This window comes from Plodia interpunctella, chromosome 4, assembly GCF_027563975.2.
Source record: "Plodia interpunctella isolate USDA-ARS_2022_Savannah chromosome 4, ilPloInte3.2, whole genome shotgun sequence".
Classification (NCBI taxonomy): domain Eukaryota; kingdom Metazoa; phylum Arthropoda; class Insecta; order Lepidoptera; family Pyralidae; genus Plodia; species Plodia interpunctella.
Genome location: NC_071297.1, coordinates 758,020 through 779,588, shown reverse-complemented (window position 1 = coordinate 779,588; position 21,569 = coordinate 758,020). Strand labels below are relative to the sequence as shown.

The window sequence follows — 21,569 nt, the reverse complement described above, 5'->3', positions numbered from 1 at the left end:
AATCGGGCGCGATACCATCGCTGTCAGTGATTGATTTCGGTTACGGGTCGGATCGGAGCCGAATGTTCAACAGTTCTGTCTTTCTTGAAAAATTTAATATTTTATCCAAGCTAAACGAAAATCGTTGTATTTTAAGTGATATACAGAAATTGTTTAATAACCAGTGATAATCTATATGTTAGACTAGCTTTTACCCGCGGCTTCGCCCGCGTGAATCTCATAGCAAAATCTAATTTAACTTATATAAATAAAAATCACGCACATTCTGCCCTAAAGTAATTTCGGAACTATATGGGATACTAACTCTTGAGATACTTTGAGATTCATATATAGATATATATCTAAGAACCAGATCAATCTGAAAAATATAATATTCCAATGGGAATCCAGGACCTCCAGAATAGCAGTATGGCATGTTGACCGCTAGGCCACGGATGTTGTCAAATATAAACTATTAAATTATTTTAAAAACGACTCGATGAATGCGAAGAAGTTGCTGAAAGAGGCGCAGTTTCATGGATTGAATAAACTGGATGATTCCAAATGCAGGTAAGGGAAATAAATTAATTTTTTATGACACTATGAGGTCCCCACTACTGGGCAAATCCTTTCTGTTTCCAACCACAGAGGAAATATCAGATTTATAAAAATATATTAGACTTTCACTTCAGTTTTAAAATACTCCAAGTATGTTTCCCTAATCAAGATGATTTTATTTTTTATGAAAATTGATTCAACAATAACAAAATTACTTTTGCGGCACAAATCGATAAACAATAAGAGCAAATCCAAAAACCTTAATTGGTGGGTCAAATTACTTATAGCTGCAACATATTTGACTGCAGCAGACACAGGAATAGGTAATACCATTTCTGTTACCAGCTAAAAGTCTTGTGAACCTGCATCTCCAGTGTGTTATATAATTATCTTCCCAGGTGGATATGGACACTCTCACTGTTCCTGCTCTTATTGGCATCGTCAGCTATAGTAGCCAGTATAGTGTCGCGATTCTTGAACCAGCCGACCTACATCACCAGGTTGGAGAGGATTTACACTAAAATGGAATTCCCATCGGTGCAAGTCTGTCCGGAGATCAGCTATCCAGATCATAAGATAGACGAGTTTCTATCACAACTGTAAGTAATGCAAAACAAGATAGGATTTTGACTTAGTCCTAGTTGTATTCGTTTGTTTTGAAGGATATAGACAATAATTTGTAATGGAACACACATCACATCTGATCCCTTTAGAAACCTATGAATTTTATGCCACTTGCTGCAGTGTAGTACTCAATTTGTTCATGCAATATTCGACGCAGTACTCATAAAAAGACAAAACAAAAGGCTTAGGACAGAGAAAGTTCGCATGAACAGCAGACACTATTACTCAGCAGTGCGTCATAGAGGGTTGCAGATGATGATGACGACAAGATAGATTGTAGTAGGCGGGTGGTGAAGAAAATTTAGCAGACATTTTTTCGTTTTGGAGTGGTGGATGAGACAGGCAAAACCGGTTGGTAAACCACAATCCTGCTGATCAGATAATTTTGTGTGCATTATGGTACAGTAATAATGTATAAGAGTGGTATAGAACGTAGCGCGAAAAAAGAAGCCTATTCCCACTAGTGGGGCTGATGTCGGCTGATAATGATGATTATTTAATTTCTAGTGATTACCCGCCTCATTTGAACATGAGCTATGTGAAGACCATCATACAGCAACTGGGCGCATTCTACTCCCCAGACGTGCCGTACACGGTGCGAGAGCTGGAGAGGATCGAATCAGTTCTGAACTTAAACGACATCGATGTGTACTTGGCTGCGAAGAAACTTACGGGTTCCTGCAAGGAGACATTATTGAGGTAGATAAGGGTAAATAAATATTGAGTAGATTTGATGTTAGACCGGTTTCTAATCAAAACAGACGAGGATATAAAATCATGGGAGAACTGAGGAGTTGGTGAAAGTTGACAGCTAGAAATTAGGATGTACAAAAAAGATCAAATGAGTGATGGAGAAAATGTTTCAATAACAAAATATTTCAGCAGCATTTACATACAGTTTAACATCGCAGTGTATTTTGGACATGAAATTAAGACTATATTATTATCTATTTAACTTTATTCTTCCAAGTAGAAACATACTTATAAACTAATGGCGTTCTCTCCCAGTCAATCATACTATTAGTTGACAACATAAATATGTTTTTGTTTTAAAAAAAAAAACCATAGGTGCCGATTGTTTGGAGTAATGAGGACCTGCAGTAAATTGTTTTCTTTGGAGATATCTCAGTATGGATTCTGTTGCGTTTTTAATGGACGATCGCTTCGGAGGTATGTAAAATGTTACGTATTATAAACATTCATTCGCATTGTCGCTGATTTTTTTAAGAAAAAAGAAAAATTTTCAACTAAGTGTCGCCATATGAAGTAAAAATTTTAACTGATGTATTGAACTGCAAAGAAAACTGGTACTGAAAAAATAATTAAAATTTTCAGTGAGATGAGAAAACACGGTGTTCGTAAAAAAGTCCCAAAGAGTGTCTACTACACCACTTCAGTGGGGTTCCGCTCTGGACTAATACTTGCAATCAACCAGAGTACTCCGCTGCTAGATGTGGATCTCACTTATAAATGGGTGAGGTTCAATTTTAACCCCAAAATCGCTCTCAGGCTTAACGCCCCTTAGGCCAAGGCCAAGAGTAAGGTTGAGTCTCACAACTATACGTTTTTATCTAAAAGCTCTGTCTATCGCGATTTAATCCTCCAATTTAACGACGTGACCCGATACTGACTCCGTATTAAATATATATAGCTAACTAAAGTTTCAGTCGTACCTAAAAGTAAATCTTATAAATGTGGGAGTTCTTTATGTACCTAAGTAATCAAACTATCTTCTTAAAACGACGCAGTGTACAGAATATACTATAGAATACCTATCATCCCCGAAAAAACTACTGTTTCCGCGGGCGATGCCGTGGCCAAAAGCTAGTTTTATTATAAAAATTGTATAGGTAATATGTGTGAGTCCGCTTGTAAGTTATCTCGGTTTCTAAGCAACGTATCGCGATAAAACCTATACCACATTTTAAGTTAGACCATCCGCTGAACAATTGTGAAAACCACATAAAATTCTGCATACAGTAGTTTTTGAGTGATGCGCGAAAGAACATATAAAATGAGAAAAAAACAATTGGCTTCTATTCATTCCATAAAGAACCCCAATAATTATTTATCTTCTATGTACAGACATAGTCTACCACGAGATTTGTGCAGTTACTTATAGTTTTATATGTATAGACAAAACATGTTTGTCTTCGTAGGTGTCAATAGACGGTGGACACGCGTACATAGACTCGACCGTGAATGGCACACCCTTATCTTCTGGCACGGAGATGTGGCAATCGCATAGAGTGGACGGCATGCACATAGACGAGGGCGCAGCCAGCCTCAACACCGAGCTACGGGGGTGCAGGCTCCTTGAGGAGCCGCTCACCTACTTCCCTATTTATCATAAGTATCAATTTGAAGTTTAAAGCGATGATAGTAAATACCAATCTGACTCATGTACTTATAGTAGTTTTCATATATCACAAGGAAAACATCGTGATGAAACCAGCACAAAGGTTGTCAGTTAAAGTTCACTAGTGTGTATATGGGATTGACTGGCACTACATGCGGTAGGTCTAGTGGTAACGGTAGGCAAAAGGCATGCCTAGACAGATGCCTTTGGGCGACTTGAACAAAATCTGATACGGTGGTATCTGATTTTAGCAAATAACATACTCGGAAAGAAGAATAAGATAAGTATCAATTTAACAATCTGTTACAGATATTATTGGAAGTTTTTAAACAGTTGAACTTAGTGCATTTTGGCAAAGCGCGATTTTTTTAAAATATTTGTTGTAATAGCTACCAAAGGCATTCTGTGAAACTTTTACTTGCGGTAAAAACATTACAGTACTAATAATCCTGACGCAGCGATGATTTACTCTACATGTACCTTCGGACTTCTATAAAACTGTATAATTAATTTTCAAAGATATTATGTGTTTTAGTTCGTTGCTTTTAAACACGTTCAAGCTGTAATTTCATATTTTCTACGTGTTATTTAACATTGATAAGTATGTATTTTACGTAGGAAGTACTGCCAGCTGGAGTGTGAGATCGACTATCTGCTGCGAATCTGCGGGTGCGCCATGTGGACACACCCCTTGCCCCCAGGAGCAATACTATGCAATGCAAGGCTCTTGCCCTGCGCGAGACAAGCACTGGGTCAGTTGGTAAAATAGTCTAAAAACAGTAATTATATGAATGGCATTCTGTTAAAAATGTTTTGTTGCATAATTATTTGTTTTAACTTCAGGAAAATGCCACGGAAAATTGCCCACAGGAGTTGTTAACTGAAATATTTTACTTCAATTTTTCCAGCAAATTTTGATAAATACACTTGCTCGTGCGTCCACACGTGCGACGTCGACACAGACAGTGTAGAGATCAGTTCTTACAAATTATTCCCACATTCTGCCTGTATAGACTCATTTTAGTAAGTATCCACTATAGATCCAACCAAATAGCAGTGTTTGCATTGTCGTATTCTGGTTTGAAGGATGAGAAGGGCAGTGTAATTGTATGATACTGACAAAAAACTCTAGGTCTCAAAGTCGGTAACGGGTGATACATGGTGTTTCCATATTAAAAAAAATGATTAAAATTTCAGTCACGACTTGGATTTCACAAAAATCAGCATAATGAGAGTGTTCGTCGCAAACAGAAACATTAAAACTAAATCTCGACAAACATATTATACTTTCCATGATCTCTTTAGTAAGTATCAAAGAATTCCATCATTTTGTCTTCTTCTTCTCATTCATGTAACAGTTCTATGTCGGTGAAAGGTTTTTTAACGAAACTTTTATTTGTTGGATTTTCTTCACCTTCAGTTTTTCTTTTATATGTTAGTCCTGGTTGCTTATTTTCTCCCTAGCTATTCTTCCTCACTGCCGGCCGAATGCCTTCATACTGTCTTTGCATGCAATATTTTCAATGAAAATTATTTTATTTCCAGGTCAACTAGGTGGAATTTTCAATGTATTTTTTGGGTGTAGCCTCCTCAGTATTTTGGAAATAATTCAACTGATAAAATATGCATGCAAATTTAGAAAAAGATCCAATAAGATCTGGAATAACAATAAACAAGAAAAAAAGAAAGAAAGTATCGTAAAACAGAAAGAAACGAGAGGCAAGAAAAAAGAAAGAACAGTGAGATTCGCGTGAAATCATAAGAGATTGTAACGTTCTACATTCACATACATTCATTTTATTACATGAACTTATGTTATATTCATACAAACACGATTATCATATCGGAAATGTATGCTTTTTTCTAACCATATCTCCCTCATTTCAAAATTAGAGTATATAAATAAAATGTTTTACGATTGATCTGTATGTACTTAATTTCGCGAATTAACAAATTCTACACACTGTAATCGTAAAACAATATTGTCTTTTTACACTACTTACTGCTTAATTACGCATACGTCATATACAATATACAAAAATAGCAATGTAACAATATAACAAACATAAATAAAACTTGTTATGTCTCGACGTGTATCCGGGAAAGAATTAGCATACAACAACGCAAGTCGCCAACCGTTTAGCATCACAGACAGTAGAATAGTCCCCTCTGATTTGACAAAGGTAGTATTTTAATTAAAGATCGGGCCGGACCCGCCACCTATCTGATCAACTTTATTCATTACCAACTTTCGGATCCGCCCGTCACACGTCAAACCCTGAATTGTTTGAATTTGTCTACTTTACTGACTGTGACTCTCAAAATCTTAGGTTTATCATTATAATTAACTGTTGCCCGCGGCTCAGTGCTACAGTGTTTTGGATAAACATACACTCTTTCACATTTATAATTTGGATACTTCGGTCGTATATAGATGGGACATACTTAGTAGCATGTAGCTTGAATGTCAAATAGGAAACCTTTTTCTTTTTAATTTGTTTTTATAATATTCTTTATATTTACCGAAAGTTATATAATATAAATACCACAGGGAATGAAATTTCTGAAAGCACAAACACAGCCAGATTTGTGGTTAAATACGGTAATTTCATTGTACTGTATAATTAAGTTCGTAAACATAATCAAATTTCAGCAAATCACTACTGTAATTTGATTCTTTGTAACAGCCTGGCGCCACGTGGTACTATAGATATCTAACAAATAATGTTGTCTTCATACTTGATGGAAGTTTGAGGAATTGATCCTAATACAATTTCCGAGTAACAAATCGTCAAACGAAAATAGTGTATATATGTATGTATATTATATATTCCTCGGCCGTTTCATATCGACCATAGCGACTGTCGCTCCTCTAACAAGTAACATTTTATTTTTGGTTGGTTAGTATGTTGCTTTAAAAATCATTGATTCAATTAATGAGGTGATAACGTGTATTGTTATGCTACCGTGCCCTAAGTATCTTCGTTGTAAATGTTCTGGAGCAGAAAAGGACATGTAGGGTAAAACTTAGCCTGACATGTCATTTCTGCATTTTAAAAACAAATAATATTTTTAGCCAACCTTGAGTCATCTTAACAAGTAACACCGGTTTTTAGGTTAAAAACTAAAATTCTCTAAATTTACATAATAAGTGTAATTATTTTCACAAACACTATAAATAAACTAGAACTTACAACGTGTGTAGTAATGTCGTGCTTTAGCTGTGAAAGAGAACAGACACATCAAAACAGAAACATCAAAGTGAGACTGTATTTTTAAGAAAATTAAAAAAAACAGAATGATTATCCAAGCAACTCTACATATTTATCCGTCTACCCTCATCCCACTTTACGTGGTCGGTACAGCATGCCAGGCTCCTCCACTCCTCCCTGTCTTGTGTGAACCAAACAAAAAAAAATAATAATATTATCATAATTTATAATAATATTTATTCAAAAAAGTGGCGCGAGTTTACCGCCAATAAAAGAACACTCATTACACACTAGAACAGTAATGTCACCATAAAAATTATATATTCGGCTGCAACTCTGCGAGATGGGGAAATTCTTGAAATTTCCGATTGCCTCTGGCAACGGGCCAACTCCTCTAGTTTGGCTTTCAAACTACGTGTGAGGAGGACTGCGAGTGTTGTTAATTTATGTCTTTAAGAACCTGCCTGGCCACAATTTCATGTGCGTAAATTTACATCTATTTTTCACTTTCATATAATAATAATTATATTCCTAGTGTTGAGTTTCAAAATATTTAAGTACAAAAATGAAAATATATTTCAACTCAATATACATACTTCTATCTTTAAACTTTTAGCATATTTCTTTCTTAGGTAAAGGGCGTTGAAACCTGAAATTGTTTATATTATACAGGTTTTCAAATTGTGTACCAATGTCGGATTTCCGAAATAAGTTTATTACTATTTTTCTATATCTGACATAACGTAAAATCCGATTTCCGAATTAAGTTTATTAAAATGTTTCTATATCTGACATTTTACTATATCTGACATAACTTTATGACTACCTACGGCTATGTGACCTACCGGTTAAAATCAACGTCAAATTTGACAGTGCAACTCGCCCTTAGTACTGCTGGATATTTTTGTTTTTATTGATCTAGGTCATGGAATTAGTACGAAGTACTTACTAAATACATGATCTATGTATCGACATGACTATTGAAAAAAGATACATTCTAATACAACTGTGTACAATGTTTTCTGTCAAAGACAAATTTTAAACAAAGATTTGGATTTGTTGGCCAATATATTTTGTGTCTTTTTCCAATCTGGAAATTAGATATTTGTCTATGTTCACCTAATTATCTGGCCCATCACGGTCGGCTTGTCGATTAATCTGAACTAATTACACAGGGCGTTCAAACACATCCACATTGTATTAATCGGGGTTCTAATAAAGCAGTAATGATTCAGTGGTTAAAACGTCCACCTGTAAATCGAAAGATCCAGCTTCGTAACAGATACTGTTACCTGACATAAGTTTCATGTTTTCTCCATATGGCAATAGATGGAGAAAACATGAAACTTATGTGTTACCTGACAGTATCTCGCAATTTTTTTTTTTGTAAACAAATAAAAAAAAAATTAAGTGCGTGTTGAACCTGCGCGAAGAGGATTCAATACAGAACTTTATTTAATAACAGCTGTTAGCAATATAAATTTATCTGATATGGTGTTATTATTGAGGAACATAAGTACCTACTACCTAAATAAACATTCGATGGTCTGGCATACAAACATAAATTAAGCAAAATAAATTCTTTAAAACCAGAGCAAATATTGGTGTTTTGTAAAGAATTTATACAGTCAGTGCCCATACTGCCATTCCATTCTCATATTATCCACACGTCTATATTTCGATAGATACTGTCCATACTAATATTATGAACAGTGACCGATTTTGATGATATTTTGTTTGGCACAGAAACCTTCACGAGTAACATAGGTCACATTTTTATTCTGGTTTTACCCGAGTCAAACCGGGGCGGGCCGCTAGTAAATAATATATTAATTACGATATTTAACAAAATTCCAGGAAAAGTGGAGCTAGTAGTAGCAGAGCTCGTAAATTACTTAAAAGCTTGTAAAATAGAGAATTTTAATGTTGCAGTGAAGTGCAATGGAGTGGCTAATAAAAGGTAAAGTGTTCGGCCGTGAGCCTCGCGCTGTGCAATTTTAAAAATAAACCAATTCATGTTAGCTTACTAACAACTAAGTACTGAAATATTGTTTAAAATTTAATATGATAATTATGATATTGATAGCATGAATGCGGCCAGATTATTGGGCAAAATTGACCACCTTTTGTGAACAGAAGTGGAACCAAACCAAGCAGAAGATTGCGGGACCTTCCGTCGTGGCATAATAACCAGTTTAATTCTACAGTCTAATTTTATTTACTTCCCGTTAAATTACCTTATAGGGATCCCCCTTTTTCGATTGTCCTTCGAGCCGGGTAAAAAGTAAAAATGGACAAGTTACATATATGGATATGTTACGATATCATGTTCGCAATAACATTTGTACAGCACAGATGGAATGTCTTAGACAAGCTACGTTTGAATGGCCACAAAGAGTTGTGTTTCTGATATTTCTTATCTCTCCCATTTTTCTTCAGATCTAATCAGCAATGTAGCTCCTTAACTTCATCTCCGACAGTTACCTAATTAATTTTCTCCATACGAAGGCTTTACAGCGAATATACACAAATTCTCTTTCCGCTAAATCTCTTTGTACATTGCCTGGAAAAATGTTCTTGGAACTCTTTAGATCTACGAGTATCTGATTTAATTATAACATTAATGTTAGTATAAGAACCAAGAAGAAAAGTTATATCAGCATATTTAAAAAACTTAGATGTATGACGAAAGATTTTACTTCGGAAAAAATTATGTCATACCGTTTTTGCCTGCGATTTCGACCGCGTCAATTATCTAAGGAGTAGAACCGAAGAAAGTTATATTGTTAAATATTCGGAATTGAGTTAATTGAACTGTCGCCTTGATAACTTGATTCTACATAATTAATATAATGTTTATATGAGCTTTATTCAACAGAGATTTATAGTTGTTACTAAATTTTAATACTGGTGCAACATGGTGCAAGTGAATCCTTACACACGCGAACAGTGCAACACAGCAAAGTACAATTTTGATGTTGACATCAATTTCCAAGGACTGTAAGCTGATTACACACGCGAACAGTGCAACACAGCAAAGTACAATTTTGATGTTGACATCAATTTCCAAGGACTGTAAGCTGATTACACACGCGAACAGTGCAACACAGCAAAGTACAATTTTGATGTTGACATCAATTTCCAAGAACTGTAAGCTGAAACTCAACAACTAAGATTAAGTACAAGTTTCCGGCAAAATACTGACACTGTAAATATAGTGAGGTTGTAGCGTCTGTCTTACGTAAACATCAGTTATTATTAATACCTTCTATAAAGGTACATACATCAGAAATGATCGTTTTAATAATACATAAAAGTTCTTAAAAATATATTTTCAAACACTGCCATAAACATAACTTTTTTATACTACAAGCTAGTGCATGAGCAAGCAAACAGGCATGCGGCTTACCTGATGGGAAGTGGTCACCGCAGCCTATGCCTACAACACTAGGCGTGCCAACAGCGCGTTGTCGGCCCTGAATAAATCTTTTCACGCACTTTTTGAAGAACTTCATGTTGTAGTCTCTAGGAAAAACCGTGACAGTGCTCACTCGCTTAACTGACTGACTGATGTTAAAAAATCTGAATCTGTAACCTCCGCCGAAGAAAAATTACCCTGTAGTACAGGGTAATTTTTGAACATAACACATTTTTTTTAATAAACTTAGTAAATGGATTACGACGGCTTCCAAAAAATATATAGGGCAAGAGGAACTTAAAATTTTTGGACTTTTCCCAATACATAAATATCTAATTAAATTATCTACTGAAATAATTTACTTGCAAGTAAGACTTGCTATTTGTAACAAAGAGAAATATATTTTTGTCTTTTGTCAAAGACTTCTTAGGAAACTCGGTTTCATCATTCAAATCAGCTTATAAAACATGTAAGGTTATATACCATTATCGCCTTACACACGAAGTCTCCTACGCTCAAAATTTTCAATCCGCGTCACGCATCGCGCCGGAATTGAATGGTGCCCAAAATTGAATAAAGATCGCGGACCGACGAGAGTTTTATCAAATCATCCCTACATCCATCTCCAGGCAATGCGAACTAAATCTAATGCTTGCCCCCATACCTGTTGAATTACAGCCATTTAATCTTGCCCGAAAAGGGCAAGTGACACCCTATTTTGGTAGTAGATTGATATTAAAAAGATTTGGCGAATTTTGCAAGGTTCTTCGTGGAGATGAGTGGATCAATTAAACTTTTGATTGAGCATGCGGAGATAAAAGAGAAAGTAAATACTTTCATAATAAATAACATAATGAATTCTTACGACAATTTGTTATTGATTCCGCATGAAACATCTGTTCAAACAAAACGATTTACGGCATGATAATGTAAATATTTTTTTGCATTGCCGTTAGCTGTCACCATAACCTTAAAAAAGTGCCTTTTGATTAATCTATACATTTCAAATGTAATTTTGTAAATTGGGCTCACCCGCTTTATTTCATGTTAAGAGTATTGTTTGAGTTATTATTATTGTCAATATTGGGTTCCAAGCAACGTATCACGGTGAAACGTAAACCAGATTTTAAGTTAGACCTATTCGCTAAACAATTGTGAAAAGCGCTACAAATTCCATTCAGTAGTATTTGCGTGATGCGAGAACAAACATACAGACAGACAAAAATTCTAAAAACAAATATTTTGGCGTCTATTAGTCCTGCGTACTTTTGTACAGACATAGTCCGCTTTTAGTTATTATTAGTATAGGTTTGTTATAATTTTCCTTGCAGTTTGCTTTTATAGTTTTAGAAGCGGGTTTCATGAACTTGCAAGCAACTAAACAATTTTTGATTATGTTAAACGGATAGAGAGGAAAGAAAAATGCCTTCGATGCAAGTTTGACCTGAAGTTAGTTCAAGATCATAAAAAAACATGTGATTGATGAATAGGCATTATATGCATAATATCATAACAACAAACATATTATAATATTACAACATGAATAGAAAAAATAAAACAAAAAGAAAACAGTTTAAAAACCAGAGTCTTGTGTAAATTTAATACTTTGTTTCTCTTTACACCACGAGTTTTGACTTCATTTTAAAATATTGTCTAAGTCGTCTGTCCGTCTCGAATCTGTAGATAAACATGTAACAGTAGCTTGGAAACAACATGGGCAATATTTACTGTTCTTATTTGTAAAAAAAATTGTAACTGTATTGTGTTTATGTCATTACAAATTGGTATTTGGTGTCTTAATCGAATACACCTTGTGCAAAATTATAATTATATTGTATTTATATTTTGAAATGGTATATAAATATAAAACTTTAATAATAGTAAAATATAGCTAAATGAGTAGAATAAGAAGCATATGATTAGATAAATATTAGTATCAGTTCGTCTTAGGTGACAGAAAAATTATGAATTTAGTTTATTTACAAACTATTACATAGATACTTCCACATTGTTTATAGTAAATGGGACAAATAAACTGGACGAAGGAAGAACAAATCACACTCGACAATACAAAAGCTATAAGTAAATAGATATTCAGTATAAAAAAGACATTTGTAATTCGCAGCTTAATGGGAATTGAACAAATGTGAGTAACAAATACAACCATGAGGGGTGCCACAGGTATGTTATTCCTTTTTTATTTATGTTTATGGCTATCATTGATTTTTTTCTCAATAAATAGTGCGGACAAAAACGATAAATTATTCGGATTGTTTATACAATACTAAATGTAGTGTGTGTTGTCCAAATATTTAAAAAATCATAGAATACTAATAATGTAATTAATTGAATTTTTGTTTACATTTTGTATACGATTCTATATTTGTTTGTATACAAATTATTTATAATTTTAAAAAATGTTATTGTCATGAGAAGACTACTAACAAAGACTACTTTATAAAAGAACAGAAAAACAAAATAAAAATTTAAGAAACCACTTCCTGACGATTTTCAAACGGCTGAACTGAACACACATTGTCCGGACACAGCTAATACACTCTTATTTCAAATTAAAAAAAAACTTGATCAAAATCGGCTTGGCTGCTATATATATGTGTGTCTGTATATCTGTATTTCTACAAAAATACAAACACACAGACACGTTCAACTTATACCTCCCCCACTCCTTCTGTAATCAGGGATTAAAAATAATTTTAATATCTGATGCTTATTATGCATTTAGCGGCCCACCCGGACTCGCTCGGGTAGTACAGCCATAATAAATTATACAGCTAAACCTATTTCTCAGGAATCAACCTATCAACTGGTGAAAATCGTACAAAAATCAGTCCCGTAGTTTTGAGTTCATGCAGACAGATTTATATATTTTTAATTTAGTCACTCAACTTTTTATTTAAGTAGGTACAAAATAATATACAACATCTTGAGGGTACTTTTTGTTTTCAGGATTTCTACTTATGATTATTGGCTCGTTACCACTACTAGCAATAAGTACTACTTCATCAGATTCAGCGTCTGCCGCACAATCAGATTCAAATTCATCTTCAAAATCTGTAGTATCATCTTCAAGTTCTTCAGCATCTGCTACATCAGCTTCTTCTTCCTCATCTTCATCGGCTTTTTCCACTACTTCTTCATCTGCTAGTTCGCAAGCGATCACTGATTTGGACTGTTGTTACGACAATGATTTTAATCAAATCATACCTGTGAAGTGTCAATGTAACTTAATATATAAACCAGTATGTGGTATAGATGGAAAAACATATTCTAATGAATGCATTCTCAAATGTGTCAGTGACCACAATGTGAAAAATGGTAAACCAGCTGTCTTCATCAAAACCGAAGGCGAATGCCATCAAGAAACTTGTAACTGCCCCGCAGATGTCAAACTAGTTTGCGGCTCTGATGGTATAACATATAGCAATGTATGTCAAGTTGATTGTGAGAATCGTAGACGAGAAAATATTGGATTGCCTCATATTTCAATAGTTAGTCAAGGCGGTTGTTCAAAAGCGCATTGTCTCTGTTCTAACATAATTCTTCCTGTTTGTGGCACCGATAACAGAACATACAGAAATGTATGCTTTCTTGAATGTGCTAGTAGGGATAACCAAGCCAAGGGTCTACCACCTATATTTTTAAAATCAAATGGCCCTTGTCCGGACAAAGATTTGTGTATATGTCCCTTGAATTTAGATCCCATTTGTGCCAGTGATGACAAAACATACGACAACTTATGTGCATTAGAGTGTGAGAATCGAAGACGAAATGCATTGGGGAAACCACAACTTAAGATATTATACAAAGGAGAGTGCGAAAATTGTATATGTCCCGCAGTAGTAGATCCTGTATGTGGTAGTGATGGTAAGACATACGGCAATTCATGCGAATTGGCTTGTGAAAATAAAAGAAGAATTAAGCAGGGCCTTCCTCTTTTGACAATACTCTATGAAGGCGAGTGTGAGTCTTGCATATGCCCCGCAATAAGAGATCCTGTTTGTGGAAGTGATGGAAAGACGTATGGAAATGGATGTGAATTAGCATGTGAAAATAGAAAACGAAAGAAAGAAGGTCTACCGGAAATCACAGTTTTATACAAAGTTGAATGCAAAATATGTTTTTGTCCAGCTAATAAAGAACCTGTTTGTGCAAGTAACGGGAGGACATACGGAAACATCTGTGAATTAGATTGCGTTAACAAAGAACGAAAAATAGAAGGTTTACCTCCAATAACGGTAACACATAACGGTAATTGCCATTCTTGCACTTGTTCCGCCGTGTTTGATCCAATTTGTGCAAGCGATGATAAGACTTATAATAATCAGTGCCTGTTAGACTGCGAAAATATTATTCGAGTAAAACAAGGGTTGCCACTTCTATTGATTGAACACAAAGGTGAATGTGACAATTGTATTTGTCCAGCTGTAATAGATCCAGTATGTGGAAGTGACGGTAAAACGTATAACAACAAATGTCTATTAGATTGTGAAAATAATATACGTAAGAGGAAAAACTTGCCTCTATTAACTATACTTTATGAAGGCCAATGCGAGTCCTGTATTTGTACAGCTATATTTCAACCCATTTGTGGAAGTGACGGTAAGACATATGGAAATGAATGTGAATTAGAATGTGAGAATAAGAAGCGTAAGAAGCAGGGGCTTCCTCCCTTGACAGTCATTTATGAAGGTAAATGTGAATCTTGCCTATGCTCTACCGTTGAAGATCCGGTTTGTGCAAGTGACAATAAAACTTATAACAATGAATGTCTTGTAAATTGTGAAAATATTAGAAGAGTGAAACAAGGCATGCCGCTTTTGCTAATTCTGTATAAAGGTAAATGTGACTCATGCTTTTGTCCATCATTAATTTTTGCGCCAGTTTGTGGAAGCGATGGCAAGACATACAGTAATAAATGCCTGTTCGATTGCGAAAATAAAAAACGCAAGCGGTTGGGCCTTCCTCCAATCACAGTACTTTATAAAGGTGAATGCGTATCATGTATTTGTCCAGCTGTAGTAGATCCAGTTTGTGGAAGTGACGGAAAAACATATGGAAATGAATGTGAATTAGAATGTGAGAATAAAAGGCGAAAAAATCAAGGACTTCCTCCCATATCTGTTAATCACAAAGGTGTATGTGAGTCATGTGATTGTTCTGCAGACGTAAATCCTATTTGTGCAAGCGACTATAAAACTTATAAAAATCAATGCCTTTTAGATTGTGAAAATATCAGGAGAGTCAAAAAAGGCTTACCATTACTGCTGATTCTTTACAAAGGTGAATGTGAATCTTGTGTCTGTGCAGCTATAGGAGATCCTGTTTGCGCAAGTGACGGCAAAACGTACGGGAATGGATGTGAATTGGCTTGCGAGAACAAATTACGTCAGAAGCAGGATCTTCCTCCTTTTTCAGTTCTTTATAAAGGAACATGTGATACTTGCAATTGTTCACCAGTTAAAGATCCAATTTGTGCAAGTGACAACAAGACTTACGACAATCAGTGCCTGTTTGACTGTGAAAATATTAGACGAGTACAACAGGGCTTACCACTGTTATTGATTCGACATAAAGGCAAATGTGACTCTTGTGTTTGTCCAGCTGTCATAGACCCAGTATGTGGAAGTGATGGCAAAACGTATAATAACGAATGTTTGCTAGAGTGTGAAAATAGAAAACGACGGCAGTTAGGTCTTCCACCAATTGATGTCCAATATGACGGTGAGTGTGTATTATGTAAATGTACAAAGAATTATGACCCAGTATGCGGTAGCGATAATGAGACGTATGACAACAAATGCATATTTGATTGTGAAAATAAAATACGTAAAAAGAAAGGTTTACCTCTATTAACCATACTTTACGAAGGAAAGTGTGAGTCCTGTATTTGTCCATATAATCTTGATCCAATTTGTGGAAGCGATGGCAAGACATACAGTAATAAATGTCTGTTCGATTGCGAAAACAAAAAACGCAAGCGGTTGGGCCTTCCTCTAAACATAGTACTTTACAAAGGTGAATGCGTATCTTGTCCTTGTCCAGCAGTAGTAGATCCAGTTTGTGGAAGTGACGGGAAAACATACGGAAATGAATGTGAATTAGAATGTGAGAACAAAAGACGAAACAAACAAGGACTTCCTCCAATATCTGTTAATCACAAAGGGGAATGTAAGTCCTGTGATTGTACTGCAGAGGAAAATCCTGTTTGTGCAAGCGATAATAACACGTATAAAAATCAATGTTTCTTAGACTGTGAAAATATTAGACGAGTCCGAAATGGTTTGCCACTTCTATTGATTGTATATAAAGGGGAATGTAATACATGCGTTTGTCCAGCTAATCTAGATCCTGTATGTGCAAGCGATCGTGAGACTTACAGTAATAGATGTTTACTAGATTGTGAAAATAGAAAACGACAGCGGTTGGGCCTTCCTCCAATAGAGTTACAATATGATGGTGAGTGTATTTCGTGCAAATGTTCAAAGATATTTGATCCAGTCTGTGGAAGCGATAGAAGGACTTATAATAACAAGTGCTTATTTGATTGTGAGAATGAAATACGTGAAAAGAAATGCTTGCCGCTACTGTCTATACTTGATAAAGGCAAGTGCGATGAATGTGTTTGTACTGAAGTTTATGATCCTGTATGTGGGAGTGATAATAATACGTACGATAATAATTGTCTTTTGGAATGTGAGAATAAGAGATTGGAAAAAGAGTGCCTTCCACCAATCACAGTAGATTACAAAGGTAAATGTGAATCCTGCGTTTGTACAACACTGTATGATCCTTTATGCGCAAGTGATGGAAAGACTTACGGCAATCCTTGTTTGCTCGGTTGTGAAAATAAAACGAGAAAGCGATCTGGCCTGCCTCCTATATTTGAGTTACACGAAGGAGAATGTTTGTCACACGGATGCCCGAAAAATAATGATCCTGTATGCGCCAGCGATGGCAAAACATATCCCAATGTATGTGTTTTTGATTGGGAAAACAAAAAACGCAAGGATAAGGGGTTAGATCCTCTAACAATCCTTTATAAAGGCAAGTGTGACAATAAATAATGTTAAATATTTCCATTTCATATTTTGATAAAGATATAAATTATTTCTGATTCTTTTTACTCAGTATTGACTCCATTCATTGCTACGTTCATTTAACTCTTTTTTTATGATGTACATCAATTTTTAAGTAGCATGTACTTTTAGTCTCTGTTTGTTGTGTTGCAGAAATTATATTGTTTTATTTATATATATATATATATATTTTGGAATTTTGTTAATAATTACTACTTATTTTGTTAAAGTTTATTTTTATAAAGATTATTTTATACATAAGATAATAATTTCCAAAAAGTGAAAAATAAATATTTTTTACAATATTATTATTTTTATTTCAAAGTATTTAAAGAGGTGACAAAGGGTGGTCTTCTAAATTAGTCAAATTGTAGGGAACTTTTATCATTTTTCCCTAACAACTCCATTACACAGCTTCCTTTGAGTATTACAGGAGACTTTTCCGCATTCCCTACATTCCCAACTGTCCAACTTAAAATTATGTAGAAAAAGAACTCCATACGTATACATCACTTAATAAATATATTAAATATTGTTTTCACTTTTATCATGTCTGTCTGTACATCTTATTTTCTTCAGCCATTTTATTCGGAAACAATTAGTATTACATAATTGAAATTTAGTGATAGAATCTTTGAACCACTTTATGTTAAACGTTGTGTGGCCTGTGGGGTGCGGCCTTAAACTTTTGATATCATCATCATGTCGAAGCAAATTGCAGATTGGTATACAAACTCATATGGCACGAGTAGGATACGAACCTAAGACCTTTTGATCCACAGACGAACGTCTTAACCATTACACCACCACCGCTTCATATAATTAAAACTAAATAAACAAACAAAACAAAAGAAACTTACTTAAAATAATTTAATATACATGCAGAGACGAACACAAATTGAGAACAACATACCAAATATTGTTCTCAATGCTCGTCTGTATTTATTAATTTATTGGAATATCTGATTTATAACTAACTTGTAGCTGTTCTTTTCTAATGCTCATAAGTCTGATGATAACTATGTTCCTTAGCAGAGCTAACTCCGCTACCACTGAATGATTTATATTAGTAATTGATATGTTCTGTATTCTACTTCTGTTCGTTCTGTTCGTTATCACTAATATATTGGTTATTGTTTTGTAATTATTGGTTTGTTACTTTATTTATAATTAACATCATAAACAAAATAACCTTTTCAAAGTATCTACATAGAGTATAGATAGATGTGAGAATCAAATTATTTCATGGTTAGTTAGGATCGTGGTAAGTTAGGAAGCCATTTCAGAAGGACCATTGTCCCCCTACCTCCAGCTGCCCGCCGATAATCACCGGAAACTGTAATGAATGCGGATATTTTCTTTTTCTACGACTACCCTTTGTGGATTTTTTTTTGTGGAAATTATTTAGAAGGCTTAAGCGGTGGTGGTGTAATGGTTAAGACGCACGCCTGTGGATCGAAAGGTCCCAGGTTCAAATCCTACTCGTGCCACATGAGTTTGTATACCAATCTGACTCATATATAGTATTTTCATCGACCACCACTTGCTTCCGGTGAAGGGAAACAACGTGAGGAAACCTGCACACTGGTTGATTATTAATTGTGTGTGAAATGGAGAAGGCAATGGCAAACCTCTCCTCAATGGATATAAACTCACGTGGCACCTGTAGGATTCGAACCTGGGACCTTTCGATTATAAGGGACGATCTTAACTATTGGACCACCACCGCTTCACTGAAATACTCTAATGTTAATACTAACAAGGCAAGCGGTAGACAGAGCCAAGAGTCGTGAAACCTACAGCCCAGGCTTAGCGGCATAGTTCGCTTATTGGTGAATGAGATTCTAAAATAGTGATAGGATAGCCCACTGCCTATGAGAAGAATCTTTAGTCTTTAGAATTTACAGTTTATATTTCCCTTGACTGACTTCTACAATTTCGGGAGGAGAAGCGGCTTACTTTGTAACTCTTTATAACTAATGTTATATAACTAATGTTAGCAATAATACACTCGGCACTCGGATAGAGAAAAGTGCTCTACAGAAATATACCTATTAATGGAATAATTTCGCTGTTGCCATTCAGTTTTATTTTTAATGTCTGTGCATTTTTTTTGTTCAAGTCGTTTTGTGTTTTCCAATTTCGAACAAACGAAATATTTGATTGTAAGTACAACACAAGCTGAAGTTATCTAGTCATAAAGGTGTGTGTAGACGTGTCTGTTAACAAAGTGCAGGTCAGCCCTCGACGCGGCCTCTGACTGGCTCCCGAGAGGACCGGCTTTGTCGCACCCCACTCTTTTGTGTTGGTCGGGTATTCTGCTAAAATACTTGCTATTTTTCCGGAAGCCCCGGCAAATTGCCCTCGGACTTTAAAACGTAAAACATTTTTCGGAAAAATATTCAAAAACAGGAATGGGACTGAGTTTCAAAAGCGATGAGAAATTTTATGGACTGCAGTCTTTCGTAGTTGGTCAGCAGTAGTGCGTATTTTCAATTCACTTATCACTATCGATTTATTCCTAATGCGACGGAGCCAATTAATTTCATTGCGGTATAGTTATTGTCGGGTCACAACTAAGTATGTACTCTATAACATAACACACGTATTCTAAGTCCTTACCTTATAGCTTCAGTTGCACCAGACAACTTTGACGTTAAATTTGACCTGCGGGCCGCCGATGATTAGATAAAATGGTGTTTGCGTTGCTCTGCGCCGTTTAAAGTTAACATCAAAGTTGACTGGTGCAACCCACTTAGTTGTTTTTCTAGTACCCATATTGTGACGGCGTGTTTTCAATTCCACATTGTTGTAAAACATTTCGGCCTATAGTCTCGAGATTGAATTTCTATTGTCTGCACGTTCGTGGACATAAAATTTTATTTTCTCCCTAACTACTGTTCATGGGCCGTTTACGCAAATGTATTCCATTGGCTTCGATATCCCTCGCATAGATGAAACTGATTTGAAAATAAGCAAGGTTTTTCTTATTTAAAACATGTAGACATCAAAAACAGTAAAGGATTGCAACTTAGGTACTATTATGAATGACAACACACATAGAGTAATTAAAAATTTTCCTATGCTTGCGTGAATCTTCATTGCGGGCGGACGTGTTGACCAGATATAAATGCGAAAGTTTATTACAAATGAATATGTGTATGTTTATTATTGTTTCACCCAAAATCTACTTGACACTTGAAATTTAGTACACGGGTAGAATATAATCTGGAATAACACATAGGGCACTTTTTATCCCGGGGTGTAGCTATTATTAGTATAGTTTGGAAGTGGCTTCCACTTATACCTTAGTTGAAAATCTACTCCTATTTCCAACCGTCGCGTCCTCATTTCGGTGACAAACGGGCTTGGGAGAGAACACATCGGATTATCTTGCAAGGGATCAAAGAAATTTTCCGCTCAATTTTCTTTTGTTTTATTCGCAGATGTTATTTGAAATAGATATAACATATTCTAGTAAAAAACTGGCAAATAACGTATTTAATGTTTCTTTTTAAATTAAAATGCCTAGATCAATAATATCATTCGTTATGTGCAACATTACTGGTCATTATTATGTACTAAACATTAAGAAACTTGCTGAGAAGAAATATAGATATAAAATACGATTCACCAAAATGTATGAGAATCGAACGGACCAGTTTTGCCTGGCGAGTCCACGTGTTGACGCTTGGGTCAGCCATCGCGAAGATCAATAAATTAATGATAAGATGAATTAATTCACTGGTCAGGTTTTCCATTCCATCCATATTTTACAGAAGTTTTAGTTGGCATCAGTCAGTCTAATGATCTTTAAAGCTATTATCAGATTTTTCAAATTATATCAATGAGTATAAATATGGAATCTGCAATATCTATCAGTAAAGAAGTCAATATCATCTCGTTTGATTTGAAATCATACATCCTTTGTGTAAGCGGTTTCCTGAAAGGCGTTTGTTTAACGCATGTAGTCTTTGATTCGAAGAAATTGCTCGTTTGAGGCATGTGACTTCCGACGGCTCTAAGAAGAAATTGTTATCTTTATCCAAAAGATAAAAAGACAGATAGTGAAACACTTTATTTTCGTAAAAGTAAAGGGTGAATTGAACCAGTTAACTTTGAGGTTTAGTTTAAACTGCGCGCCGCTTAAACAAAATGGTGTACGTTGCGTTTTTCTTCGTGGGTTAAAGTTAACGTCAAAGGTTTTAACACCCAACACCGAGACCTTCAGACGGCGAACGAGAATGGTTACTACGCCAATTGAGGTCGACATTACAGCTACAGGTCGTTAGTTTTCCTATTTGAGAAGAAATTATGGTCAG

The 21,569-nt window shown here is 35.2% G+C and overlaps 2 protein-coding genes and 1 long non-coding RNA gene across 3 annotated transcripts; all 3 read left to right on the top strand.

The window, feature by feature from the left end:
* Positions 1–303: 303 nt before the first annotated feature.
* Positions 304–3,533, top strand: LOC128669543 (sodium channel protein Nach-like). The gene is made up of 6 exons (XM_053744444.1): positions 304–549; positions 936–1,136; positions 1,669–1,860; positions 2,230–2,331; positions 2,497–2,635; positions 3,321–3,533. Exons 1-6 carry the CDS (start codon positions 479–481, stop codon positions 3,531–3,533), a joined length of 918 nt encoding a protein of 305 aa, XP_053600419.1. The 5' UTR covers positions 304–478.
* A 619-nt stretch (positions 3,534–4,152) lies between these two features.
* On the top strand, positions 4,153–5,291 carry LOC128669213 (uncharacterized). The gene is made up of 4 exons (XR_010370361.1): positions 4,153–4,272; positions 4,429–4,543; positions 4,718–4,824; positions 5,066–5,291. It is a non-coding gene; the product is annotated as an uncharacterized LOC128669213 (long non-coding RNA).
* Positions 5,292–12,240: 6,949 nt separating this feature from the next.
* On the top strand, positions 12,241–17,552 carry LOC128669205 (serine protease inhibitor Kazal-type 5-like). The gene is made up of 2 exons (XM_053743830.2): positions 12,241–12,331; positions 13,118–17,552. Exons 1-2 carry the CDS (start codon positions 12,316–12,318, stop codon positions 17,233–17,235), a joined length of 4,134 nt encoding a protein of 1,377 aa, XP_053599805.1. The 5' UTR covers positions 12,241–12,315; the 3' UTR covers positions 17,236–17,552.
* Positions 17,553–21,569: the final 4,017 nt, after the last annotated feature.

Bases quoted from the DNA above. Each gene is read 5' to 3' on its own strand.
- LOC128669543 (XM_053744444.1), top strand. From the start codon at position 479: ATGAATGCGAAGAAGTTGCTGAAAGAGGCGCAGTTTCATGGATTGAAT. The intron at 1,861-2,229 runs GTAGATAAGGGT...AAAAAACCATAG, and splicing joins TGCAAGGAGACATTATTGAG to GTGCCGATTGTTTGGAGTAA. The intron at 2,636-3,320 runs GTGAGGTTCAAT...TTGTCTTCGTAG, and splicing joins TGGATCTCACTTATAAATGG to GTGTCAATAGACGGTGGACA.